The sequence below is a fragment of the Micromys minutus genome, assembly GCF_963924665.1.
Source record: "Micromys minutus genome assembly, chromosome: 22".
NCBI classification, from domain to species: Eukaryota; Metazoa; Chordata; class Mammalia; order Rodentia; family Muridae; genus Micromys; species Micromys minutus.
The window spans coordinates 38,196,763-38,210,199 of NC_137957.1; the positions used below are offsets into that span (position 1 = coordinate 38,196,763).

The following is a 13,437-nucleotide window of genomic DNA, read 5'->3' on the forward strand; positions in this document are numbered from 1 at the left end:
AGGAGGGGAAGGCACCCAGATGGCTGGGTACCGCTCTCTCTCAGGAAATGCCTGACCGTCCCCGCATAAGCTCTCAGATGTCCAGCACAGCTGTGCAGACTTCCCATGCCCAGAATCCCTTGAGGTCCTTTAAAGTGGAAGGGATTGTGCAGCAGCGACTCATACCTAACCACACCTGGGACCCCTTCCTTCCTCGGCTTGCTTGGTGCTTCCTGACCCTGCCCAGCCTGTGTGTGCACACGGGAGAAAGAGGAGGCAGATGAGCTGAGAGAGATCACCCGGAAGCAGGAGTCTATCCGTAGAAAAGGAGCAGTAAGGGACTCAGTGCCTGTATTTTTAGCTGGAGTAGCCGACATGACCACTTTTACTAAATGTTTCAGTTTGCACACACACCACTGCCTGCAACCCCCCCATCTCCCCCAGCCATGTTTCCACTGGGTGGTGCTGTAAGAATTCCTACCTTTTGCCTCAGGAGTTTCCCCCTTCCCAGAAAGCCGCCTCTGCAACATAATAGAAGGAAGTCCTGATTTAGAAAGGTTTTACGGTTTCAACACAATGAGAGAGTGGAGGATGCTCTGGCCGGAAGCGCCCCAGATGCTGGATGTGGAAAAACCACCATCATCTTGTGTCCTGCAGAAGTGTTCTGGGTGCACTGGCTGGTGTTTTTACGTCCACTAGCATCAAAAACCTTCTGAAAGATTCCAGTTTTCCGTCTCCCAGAAGTAGCATGGAAGATTGCCTTTAGTTTAATTTTTTTTAAACCGTCTTCAAGTATCAAAGTGAATAAACCATCCCTAACCCTAAATCAAGCAGAGATGTCCCAATGTCCCCCCTGGATGCACAAGACTGAGCCTATTAAGATTATAAGCTAGAAAACTTGGGGAAAGCTTTGCCATTCCAGCCAAGGTGTCTGAAATACAGTTCTGTGGGGGAGGCGTGCCCACTGCTTTACACTGAAGCTCAAGTTTAAGCACGGCTGGCAGAATCTCAGTAAGTTACAGTGTCTGTATCTTTGGGACGGGAAGTCACCGAGACATCACACACAGGTCGGTGGCTCCCAGACTGCTCCTCTCCACAGAAGCAACAGTTCCCACGGCTCGCTTCTGAGTGCCATGAAAGGCGCGTGTTTGGGGATTAGGGTCCTGCTGCCATCTTCGGGTTCCACAGTCCTTATGTCAGTCCTTCCCCGCCCGAGTTCTGGAACTCACAGCACCTCGTGTCCTGAGTTTCATTCAGAGCCAACCTTGAGCCAGCCAGCTACTCGGAAGGCTGTGGCAGGTACATTGCAAGTTCAAGGTCAACTCAGAATCCATAGAGAATTCTGCATCTTACTCAGATTTTGACTCAGAAATGTAAAGACGTGAACAGAGCTAGGTTATAGCCCACCCATCAACACTTGTTACTCCAGGGTGACTCCTAGACTCAATCCTCCATTGAAAACATCCTATTGGGTGAAACTGGCCTGTCTGTCTGTCCTTCTGTCTCTCTATTCCTCCTCCTCAATCTCTCTGTCTTTCTATGTCTCTCTCTGTTCACTGAGGAAACTGGCCAAAAGAAATGTGGCAGAATGTCTCAATTTAATTTAATTTTAGTTTTTGAGATAGGAGCTCTGTGTAGCATAGGCTGTCCCAGGACTCACTCAGTAGACCAGGCTGGAACTCAAATGAGATCTGCCTGCCTCTGCCTCCGTGAGCTACTATGCCCAGCTCAGATTCATCAAAGAGACCCCAGTCCTGGAGTCACACAGTTCTGGTGAAACTTTCTCCTGCTGAGAATGTCACTTTGCCTTTTGACTAACTCCCGTCTTGACAGCAGAGAGCTGTAGGAAACTCGCCTCTATTCCAGTGTTTCTCACCCTAACGCTGGGACCCTTTAATTCAGTTCCTCAGGCTGTGGCAAACAGCAACCACAAAATAATTTTTGTTGCTACTTCATAATGCCTTTGCTACCGTTCAGAACTGTAATGTAAATATTTGCATTTTCTGATAGTCTTAGACAACCCCTGTGAAAGAGGTTGCGGCCCACTTGTCACTGCTCCAGTGTGACAGTGTGCATCGTGATTAGGGACCCGGACTTAGGAGCAGATATTCCTGGGTTGGGGTTTGTCTGTTCTGATTCCTGGGTCCGCACACATCTGTCTTCATGATTTTAAGTCATGGCTTCACGGTGGCTGGGAGGTGGCCGAGACTGTAAACTTGACATGTGTGCTCAATGCAATGAACTCATGGGTGAAGGAATGACCATTGAATATTATTAGCATTTAAAAGGAAGTCTCCTATAAGGGTGGAACTTTGGGTCTTAGCCTTGCTCCAGAGAAGTTTCTGAAATCCCAGCTTTGGCAATGGTGGAGAATGCGGCTAGTCTTTTCTCAGACCAGAACTCTTTTTTTTTTTTTTAAAACCGATTTATTTATTTTATTTTATGTACATTGGTGTGCTTCCCTGCTTGTGTGCAGGTGTGAGGGTGTCAGATCACTCGAAGCTGGAGTTAGAGACAAGTGTGAGTTGTCATTGCAGGGGCTGGGAATTGAACCCAGATCCTCTGCAAGAGCGCCAGTGTTCTTAACCGCTGAGCCATTTCTCCAGACCAGGAGTCTTGCTTTGGAACTATTAGATTTCCCATAGAGCTTTACAAACCCTATTGACGTGATATGTTCAAACATACACGTTTTTATCTTTAGGAATAACCATGTATAGGATATTTCCCCCCAGACAGTTCTCAAAAAGGCTCATGAGTCAAATATGCAAGGAAGATCCTTCCCTGTGCTTGGGATGATGTGTTTGTTCACATTTATTTTAGATGTGTGATTATGTGTTTTGGGGGAATATATGAGATTGTTGCTGTTTATCAGTTTTGATCCAGAAGAACAATAATTTCATGTCCTTCCACCTAGCAGATCCCAATATTGTGAGGAAACATGGCTTGGAATAACCCCATGATGAGACTATTTAATGAGGTGTTCACTTACAGCTCCCTTTCCTGTTATGCATCAAAGCCTGGCCAGTTAAAATGCATCAGGCATCCTGTAAATCTATTTCCCCAGAATGACTTCTGGTGGGCCTGGTGTTACTGAAATTGTCTTAAATTTTCAGTGGAGACTCAATTGAATTCATTGCTTGGGAGAAGCCAAAATCCTGCAGGAGCATTCGAAGCCATAATAGGCACTCGGGTGTTCTCTCAGAGAGCAGTGCGGCCGTCATGTGGAGGGTTAAAATAGAGCCGACGCACAGACCGAATGAAACCAGAGCTGTAGTTACAAAGTGGGACAGATGTGGGAGGGCCAGGTTTCCTGTGGCCCATTTTCCAGTTTCCTGCCTGCAACCTGCGGAAGAAGAGGAAGCTCAGTGTTAGCGAGCCCGAGAGCTCTGGGACGGGGGCTGTGCGCAGCCAAAAATAAGAGTCGTGCGGAGAGCCTGGACAATAAAAACAATTGCATAGAGAAAGTAAATGGTCAGGTTTTCTCCCAGAAACGTCTGGAAAGGAACAGCCTTTCTGTTTAAAGAAAAACATGCTCCACGTCCCTGGGGCAGGGGGGTGGGGGTGGGGTGGCTGTATCCTCTGTGCTTTAATTTCATAGTACAGTTGGTTACCTGGAATGATACCCACCCCCCGCCTCCTAGCGCTGCGGTTTCCCCCTCTGTCTCCTGACTTATTGATGCACAGAGCGGTAGCCATAGACAGCCCAGGAGCCACAGCCTCTGTTGGGAAAGCTAGGTGACTAGTTGGTTTCTTTCTTTGCTCTTTGCTCGAGCTCTCCCATAACATTGTGGTCTGATGTTTTCAAGTAAGAGGGTCAATGGAGGTTTGTGCGTCGAAGATACCTTGTGTGCTCTGTTTGCATGGTTGGCTGCCTGGGGAGTTGAAGGGAATGGGGTGCACAGAGCTCAGATGATCAGAAGACACTGGAAAAGGTGGATAATGCTGTATGTCTTCCAAGAGAGTGATTGTTAAATGTCTGGGATCTTTAGCTTTTGTGAAGTATCTATAAAGCCAAAACACTTCAGTCCTCCCCCCAGAAAAAATTTAAGATGAAAGAAAAAAAAATCGGGAGCATTATACACCCGTTTGTTTTCCCATAACATGCAGTGCTGGAATTGCAGGGGATGCTAATGAAATTTTGGCTAAAAGTACCTAGCCTGTTTGTGCGAGCCTCACTTCCTATAAGGCAATGACATCAGATATGCGCATGAACTTTGCTGCAGCTGGATAGCAAGCAGGATATTATTTTGAGCTTTCCCCCAGGCTATCCCAATTAAAATTGACTTGCAATCTTTGCGGTACATAGAAGGTATGTGCTTCTGGGACGCCAGATATTTATTTATCCTCTAGGTGGCGCACCTTTTTTCCAGACCCAGAAAGAACACATTGTAACCTTGAGGAAGCTTTGGAACTTTGCCCTGTTAAAGATCAAAGAGGACCCATGTGAGACCGCCTAGAGAGGTCTGAAAAGTTGGGATAAGATAGGGCTGGACTGTGCCCTGCTGGGGTGGAGTAGGAAGTGGTTGAATTTGCGGATGTTGGAGGAAGTAGAATGGCCCATAGACACTGTCCCGATGGAGGCAATGTGGCCATCCTTTTAGCTTTCCAAAGAAAACACCCTTGTATGTGAGCCACCAGCAAGCCAATGGAGTCGCTTCTGACTTACCCAAAGATGACATAGTTCCAGGAGAGTTGGGAAGTTTGTATACACAGTGAGTTACAATTTCATTCTGACCGAGCAACTGTCAGGTCAGTAATTGCTCCTGAAAATTCTCTCCTCAGATGGAAGATTCAGTTTTAAAACATGGCAGATTGTCTTGCGTGGTCTTAGAAGATAAATCACTAAGTCTTGCCGTTTCCTCGTTCCTTTTAAAAACAAGAACAATCTGTAGATGGTTTACAGAACAAGCGAAAGTACAGGTATTGGTGGTTATTCTGTGGAAAGAAGTTTGAGGAACATGGACCCCTTAAAGGACCCTATACCTTTGGTTTTCACTTGAAACAGCAGCAATGACCAAACCGTTTCTTGAAAATAAATTATAATAATCTCAGGCTCATCTCAGAAAAAAAATAACAGCACCAGCGATTCTCAACCTGTGGGTCATGACCTCGTTGGGACTGAATGATCCTTTTGCCAAGGCCATCAGAAAACACACATGTATTTATATTACGATTCACAACAGGAGAGAAATTACAGTTATGATGTGGCAACAAAATAATTTTATAGCTGGAGGTCAACACAGCACGAGGAACTGTCTAAGCGTTAGGAAGGCTGAGAACCAACCACTGCCTAAGACAAAAGAGACTTCAGAATTTGTTGGTGTTGTGTGTTCATGTACTTAACAAGTTACGCTTGGATGCCTAAAAGTTTCCTGTCCTGGGTTCTGGCAGACCTAAATGTATTCTTGTTCCTTGGTTTCAGTGCGTTTGTGGTCTGAACCTTTCCTCATTGGACAAGGAGCTGCATCCAGGAGAAATTTCAGCAAGAGCTTGGCGTTTTTTCTCATTTCTGGATCCATACATATTTTAACAAAAAGACAGCATGTTTACTGAGCACTTCTTCTGTGTGTCCTTCACACAGGAATATCCCTCGTTTTCAGACAGCAGGTGTAGGGATGCCCACCTTTAATCACAGCACTCAGGAGGCAGAAGCAGGTGGATCTCTGTGAGTTCCAGGTCAGCCCGGTCTATATAGGTTGTTCTAGGACATAGTGAGACCCTGTCTCAAATCAAAGCAAAAAGAAAAACCAGAGCGTCCTTTTACTTGCTTAGCTGCCACCTCTGCGCAACCCCAGAAGCAAAGCTGGCAACGAGCAAAGAGAAACATCAGGTATCAGCCAGTAGGACAACAAAAACAAAACAAAACAAAACAAAACAAAAAACCCAGGAAAGTGAAGTTTTGGATTTTCGAGAAGCGGCTCAAACCTCTGGCTCTGGGTGAGGAGGCATCTGCAGCCAGCTCACAGGAGGATGTCTGGCGCCACCTTGTGGCAGATGGAAGGTAGAGTGTTCTCCAACAAGAGGACCCGGGGTTTTCGGGAGGGGAGGATGCCAGGGAGAAAGACCTTTGGAAGTCCAAAGACAGTAGGCAGTCTCCTGGTATTCGAGGGGCGACAGATAGCAAGAGCCATCAGTCTGTTCCATGTACAGTGTCTTTCACTCTGTGGTTCTCTCCTGAGTTGTTTTCTTGTTCTTGTTCTTTTTTTTTTTTCAAGAAAGATTAGGAACAACAACAAAAAATCTCATGTTTCCATTTGTAGAAAGCTGAGCTTCGAAAGCACAGAGACAGAAAGTACTCGTGTGGAGTACAGAAAAAATGCCCCCCCCCATGGGCCAGTGGCCCCTTCCATTGTCTTTGCTCTGTCTTGCCTCTAGACTTGTTATTCTAGAGCCTCCCCCCACAACTCAGCAGCTGTCATCCACTTGACTCCCTGGCCTTCTCCTGGAACACAAGATCCAAGGGGGCAAAAGCATGCCCAGGGGCAGTGTGAACAGCAGGGGTTGCTCTCTGCTGATCTGCCCAACTTGGAGGCCTCGGGAATTATTATCTTACACTAGCCGGGAAGGATGGGTGTTGTGTTGCCTGTAAGGATATCAGACGATGGTCCTGACAAGGTATACGGTTACATTCCCAGTCACCTTGTAAGCCACCACGCACAATGTCGCTCAGCGTTTACCTGGACATCTGTATTGCAGCCATTGGCTAATGACAAAACCTAAGTACATACATCTGAAGGATGCCTTTGAGCTGGGAAAAGGGCATCTGATGTCACAGTAGCCTCAGTGAAGAGCGTTTCTTAAGAAGTGACAGCAGCTAGTGTTTAAGTAGGACTTGCTCTGTCCCAGATATGGTTTATTAGTGACTTTGGAATATTCAACAGTAACCGTGCAAGGCAGGGGTTTTTATCTCTGTTCCAGCACCGTCCCCATGAAGCCCACCACGACCATCACTTTACCCGTGAGGACACTATGTGTACAGAAAGGTGAATGACAGTCCTAAAATCCTCCAGGCAGGCAGGGCAAATAAACACTCAGAGGTGAACCCAAGACACTCCACTGTGATCTTCTCACGTGCCGAGTAGCCATCTCAGTGTACATGGGTACTCCTTAAAGGTGTACTGGGCAGCATCTTGGATCTGGAACAGAGCCCTCTGGCTGGTGTAATTCTGAATTTTATGGAAGCTAATTCACAGCTTTGCTCGTTATAGAGAACTGGCTATGAAATAATTCTTGTCCATAGATGCCCAGCCTGCCCTTCAATGCTACTTTGTTTCTCTCCCACCCTCATGCGTTTTTTTTTTTTCTTCTTTTCCATTTTCTATTCTTTTCATTCTTGCTCATCTGTAAATGCCCCATTATTCAGACTTTTGGTGCCATTATAAAATCTACCTAGTTCCTTTGTCTGAATAGGCAAAGGGAGTAGACAACAGACTTAATAGACAGCGTGAGTAAAAGAATAAATATCTTTGACCTGTGCTCGTTGTATATACGCCTGGCAACTGTGGTTTTTAATCCTCGTTTGAAAATTCTATTTTTAAACAAAGAAATGTCTTCATTTTCACCGTCGCAGCAAGGCCTTCTCTGACCCCCGTGCCCCTGTACCCCTGCCCGAGCCTGCAGGCACATCCTGCTCCCCCATCCCCTAGTCCAGCTGCAGTGACTTTCCATCACCCCTGTCACCTTCCAACACACTGTAACTTAATTCATCATGCGTTTTGTTGCTCACAGCCTGTCTCTCCCACTGACATGTGAACTCAACGTGGACATAGGTCCTTTTGTTTGCTGATGCATTCCAAATAGCTTGACAGCATCTTGGCGTAAGATAGACATGAGAGAGAGAGAGAGAGAGAGAGAGAGAGAGAGAGAGAGAGGTGGGGAGGGAGGGGAAGAAGGAGGAGGAGGAGGAAGTAAAGCAAGCAAGAGCTAGAGAATGTAGAGATTGATATTTTCAGTTGGTTATAGTATATAATATATATTAATATTGTGCTATATTATATACATCTTATTTAAAAGAACCCACATTAGTATCATAGCTTTTCATTTATTTTTTCTTCTTTGTTACATTTATTCTCTCTCTCTCTTTGTGTGTGTATGTGTGCATGCTCACACGCTACATGGGCATGTATGTATCTGGGAACACATGCTATGGCGTACATGTGGAGGACAGACGGCCATGGGTTGGAGTTGATTCTCTCCTTTCACTTTGTGGATCTTGGGGGATAGAAATCAAGATGCCAGGCTGTTGAGAAAAAGTGCCTTTATCTGCCTGGCTGTCTTGCTGGCCCTGTCTTGTTTCGCTTTGTGAGATGTGGACAGGTTTCAGCAAATATCATCTGCCACGTGTGAAGCTAGCTGTTAATCTGAACAGGCTAGGAAAGGATTGGCTTTTGCTTCTGAATTTCATATCATCCTCCAAGAGCTGCCTGTCCTGAGCCTTTTGTATGCAGCTTTGCCTGTGACATGGAAGGAAGACGGCAGTAAAAAGTGTCATAAAGAAGGATGGCTGTCAACACGGCCAGTCTATCAGTCGGCTTCCTGCCTCTTTAAGGGAGGTTTTTTCAAATCTGATGAGCCATTTTATGTTATTTTAATCATTTAATTGACATGGTAATTGTATGTATTTATGAGGTGTGATGTGATGTTTTGATACTTGTGTACTGTGTACAAGCAAATCAGCAGCATTAGTACACTCGGTACATAAACATTTATAGTCCCTGTGTGTTGAAACTCAACCTGGTGAGACAGTCTAGCAGACAGCGTGCTGGCGGGCAAGCCCGGAGAACCGACAACATTCAGCTTACCTCTGACTTCCATTCCTGTGCTCCTGTGCTACAATGTGCATATGCCCCTCCCCTCATAAGATCTTTTTAAAGGACGGCATTTAAATACCTGATAAACTCCCATATATTCCAAACAAGGTTTGGGCAGGGCAAGAGAAACATGTTCTAATTAACAACAACAACAACAACAAAAAAAAACAATAACAAAGTGTGTTGTTTGTTTCTCTTCAATATGTGGTGGATGCTTTAAAAAAGTGACTGAGTATAGTCATTGCTAGGGACGGAAAGGATGGGAGAGCTGGATGAAGGGATAGGGGTTCAACAGCAGAGGCCAGCATGGACAGCTAGAAGAGCAAGTTCTGTTATAGGAACCTATACTTCATAATGGTCTGTTGTTCCTTATGAAGATCTAGAAGACAGGAGTCCAAGGAGTCCAAAAATAAAGAGAGGGAAGAACCCACCATCTTGATTTGATGTGTGCCCTTTGTGTTTGCTGACACATCCCAAACCAACAAAATCCCAGTTGGGCTGGGGAAGAACATTTCAAAGCCCAGACTACCGGGGAATGGATGTGGGTGCATTTGTCACATTTCTAGCATTGCTTCCAAGTGTTCTAGTCATTGGAAGCTAGCAGGTCTGGGCAACCAGCCAAATGAATGTCAGCTGATGACACTTTGTAACTTAAAGCCGGCTCTGCAACCAAGACATTGTATCAACGCAGTGTTACAGTAGTCTCATAGATACAATGTATCCATATAAACGGTTGCTGTGATAACAGAGCCCACAGCCTGCCCAAGTGCTAAGGCTTTTGTGAATTCTTCCTCCTGGTAAAATCCCATGGTAAACTGAGTTAAGTAGAGCAGTCACAGTTCTTAGAACACATCTCCAGGTACATAAGTCATTTTCTCTTTCTCGACATTCTAGATGACAGGTATTGGGGGTGGAGGTGGGGTGACCTGCTGGATGGTTGTATATGAAGACAACTGCAAGTTACACACTTTGATGCAGCCATAATGAAATGGAACAATCAAAGAAACATACCTTGTGCCCTTGAGGGAGGAGACAAGTGTAGTGTCCTCTGTTAGTGGCCTGGTTGAGCCTGGTCTTAGCTCCATGTAATATCACTTGATACAGGGGGACAGGGAGGCAGAGGGCAGAACCGCCTTATGCTTTTGTGGTACACCCCTCCCACAGGATGGCTTCTCCCGTGGGACTGTGAGCTGGCTAAGAGAGAAATGTCTGATAGTCACCACTGAGTAATGTGTGACTTGGGCTTCCGACTGTGACTCAGTCATCAAAACTGGAGCATCAGTAAAGCAAAGCAGTGGTTGGCATGAGCTTGGAAGAAGAACAGGTCTGCACTGGGTGGACCACTGTCCACACATGAAGCCTGAGCCCTTAGTCACCTCCAGGAAACATAGTTGCTCACAGCAACTCAGAGTGATCCATGCTGCAGCTTGCCACCTCACAGACTGGGCCTGAACCTTAGAGTTGTTGGGTGACTCTGAGGTTCTTATCTCCCACTCTGGCCTTCTGTGGGTCCATTTCCTCTGTCCCAGAATGTTCCAGAAATGTGGGAGTCCCTGAAACTGAGTACCCTATCCCCACCAAGGACCTGTTTCCTTTCTGCCCTTTCATGCCTCCTTGAGCTCCTGAGGACATCTTAGTGAAGGGAAAAACAAATACGTGTGATGTTGTAGCAGTCAGCTTTTGCTGTGGCGATGCTCTGTAACAAACAGTCCCAAGATTCCTTGGCTCACTGGCATTTATTTTACTTCTGTTTCTGCTTCTTCAGACTGAACCCGTACCAGGCTTTGATAAAATTCAGGTCAATTCTATGTATCTCATCACTTGAACCCAGTATTTCACTGATTAGATCAAGATACATGGCTAAGCCCAACTCGCAGTGTGCTGAGGATGTAGGGACCCACCTCAGCGCGGTGCTGGCTGCCTGGCCCCTTAAAGGAATGAAACCAGGAATAGAGAGGCAGGGTGAGCACTCTCCTCTCTGCAGAACTCCACACTGGCTGGGCATCTCTCTGCCTCTCCAGAAAGGCTCCTCTGAGTGACCACTAGGTTTCAAAGATATTTTAAAAACTCATTGCCAAAAGGTTTGGCTGGAGACACCCATGAATTTGAAACGCGTGTGGCTTATTCGGGCTCATTAGGAGCTGGAGTCACAATGTTTGCACGTCCTTCCAGGAACCCTTTTAGGGCTCAGGGGTTGCTGGTGTGGTTTGAAGTCAGCAGTAACCGGACTGACTTCTTACAGACCCAGTGACCGCCGTGGTGAAGGGTGATCTCTTTACGGATACCCCCTTTAAAGGGTTATAAATAAAACACCCCGTGGGTTTTCGTAGCACATTCTTAGTCTGGATTTTCTTCAACAGTGACTGCAGGGTGGCACCCACGATGCTCAGAGAAATAGGATTCTTTCTTCTGGCCGGGCCTCTGGGGATGTAGGAAGTGAATGCTCATTCGGGGTGACTGGGGGTTTTCATACTGCAGTGGGGGAGGGGGGTTGCTGATGTAATCTCAAAGCTGCTTCTTGTGGTGGTGTGGGGCCCATGCTGGCCAAGTGCTCACTGTTGAGCAATGCTCCTGCCCCGTAGGACCTGCCTGAAGAAGCAGAAAGATGTCAGGCAGGCAGTTTGAGGTCTATGGAAAGGGATTGGCTGGCTTGCCTCTCTCTGGCTCCGAGGCCACCTAGAAGCTGCTCTATGAATTGCAGTGGGAGCAGATTTACTGGAGAAGACTCTCCTCGTGGCTACTATTCTGTCTTCCTCAATGTCCTCATTGAGCTGTCCCAAACGGACCCCAATGTCCCCTTGCCATAGATAGAGTTTCTTCATCAGCCTTGTCTCCACCTCACTGTTGTGTGTGTGTGTGTGTGTGTGTGTGTGTGTGTGTGTGTCTTGAGGTAGAACCCCTGCCCCAAACCCCAGCTTGAGGTTTTTGCTGAGCCTTCCAGACTCAGCATCTAAATCTCAGCTCCATTTGCCCAGATCAGATCACCCGCCGTGTTTGCACTCACCAGCTAATCTGTAGGAAGGCTTTTCCTGATTACATGGATGCTAGTAAAATAAATGGGTAAGGCTGGCAAGCTGGCTAGGTGGGTCTAAAGGTGCCTGCCAGCAAGTCTGACTGCCTGAGTTCAATCCCTAGGACCCGATGGAAGAAAAGAACAGACTGCTCAAGTTGTCTTCCCACCTTCATGCACAATCCATGCTTTGTAGGGGTGCACACACACTCAATAAATAAATGTAATAGAACAAAGGGGTAGTCACTTATGAATATACTCAAGTCATCAAAATTCAGATCACGACAGTCCAACCATCCCACTGGAACCGAGTCCATATGGATAAGCAGGAGACCACCGGGCTACAAGAGTAGCGAGCAGGAGTGAGGAGGAAGGAAGAGTTTGTGCTACAGGCAAAGGCAAAAGATAACATTGTTTTATGGGATTTCCTCCCCTGGTGGGAAGAACACTTCCTGCCGGTGTGCTTGGGTGAGCTTGGGTGACTACCGGACAAGTGCTCCGGAAAGTGAAGGTCTCTTCCTCCAGTGGGCAGCAACTGACTTCTTTCACCAGCGTCTGCTGACTGGATATCTGCTCCTACGCAAACATTGTCCTGGGTTCTGAGACCACTGACTGTGCAAAGAGTGACTGAGCTCCCCTGCCTGCAAAGCAAGGCTGGCTCCGTAGGGTTGAAGGGACAGTTCAACTAAGGGATGCTATGTCTTCACGACCCCATGCTCCTATGTGACCTCACTTAGCCCCATGGCTACACATCAGCAAGTGATGGCTAGAGACCCACCACGATGCAGTTGGTGTGATGGGCGGGGAATAGATGAAGCTAGCCAATGGGAACTAACGACACAGGTGTTCATTCCTTTATGTAGCTCCCAGCACAGGGTGGCCTCTGCTGGTTTGCGATTAGGGGATTTCAGGACTCCGGGGCACTGCCATTGTGTTCCTGGGTCAAAGCTCCTTGACACCATGCACTCAGAAAGCCTGTGAGTGACTGGGGTGGGGGTGGGGAGTAGTCTTTCATGCTCTGTGGAATAGAGCAATGGAGCGCAGCCCTGCATAGCCCCTGGCCTGCAGACCCGAGCTCTGACCTGCCTGCCTCCTGCCCCCCTCTCAGGTATGGAGAGTACAATCACGCTGTGGCAGTTCCTTTTGCACTTGCTGCTGGACCAGAAACATGAGCACCTCATCTGCTGGACATCTAACGATGGCGAGTTCAAACTCCTCAAGGCGGAGGAAGTGGCCAAGCTGTGGGGCCTGCGCAAGAACAAGACAAACATGAACTACGACAAGCTGAGCCGAGCTCTGAGATACTATTACGACAAGGTAAAGCAAGCTTTGGCATCCCAGTTTGGGGGGTGGTGGTGAGGGGTCCCTTCTCTGGTTCATTGAGGAGGGCAGATGAAGCCGTACTGTGTATCTGGTCAGAAAACAGAAATGGGGACTAGGAGGCGGTTCGTGAATTTCATCTCTGGAGCCCACGGCGATTGCATGATGTGGTGGAGTAGCCAGCCTTGCCTAATTGCCAAGTTCTAGGCCATGTAGAGGCCCTGTTTCACAGAAAAGGCTGATGTTAGGAACCTGGCAAATTGTGACTGAGGTTGTCCCCTGGCTTCTCTATGCATATGCCAACACATGAACGCGTGT

At 47.1% G+C, this 13,437-nt stretch overlaps 1 protein-coding gene across 4 annotated transcripts in view; it reads left to right on the forward strand.

Moving 5' to 3' along the window:
• ELK3 (ETS transcription factor ELK3) overlaps positions 1 to 13,437 on the forward strand; it is a 53,628-nt gene that overhangs the window by 11,821 nt on the left and 28,370 nt on the right. For all 4 annotated transcript variants that reach the window (XR_013975498.1, XR_013975499.1, XR_013975500.1 and 1 more), the window contains exon 2: positions 12,908 to 13,116. Coding sequence is in view for 1 of the 4 variants with exons in the window: in XM_080935881.1 (XP_080792007.1) it covers positions 12,910 to 13,116 (207 nt within the window). In the remaining 3 variants the exon portion in view is untranslated. The remainder of the gene's footprint in view (positions 1 to 12,907; positions 13,117 to 13,437) is intronic.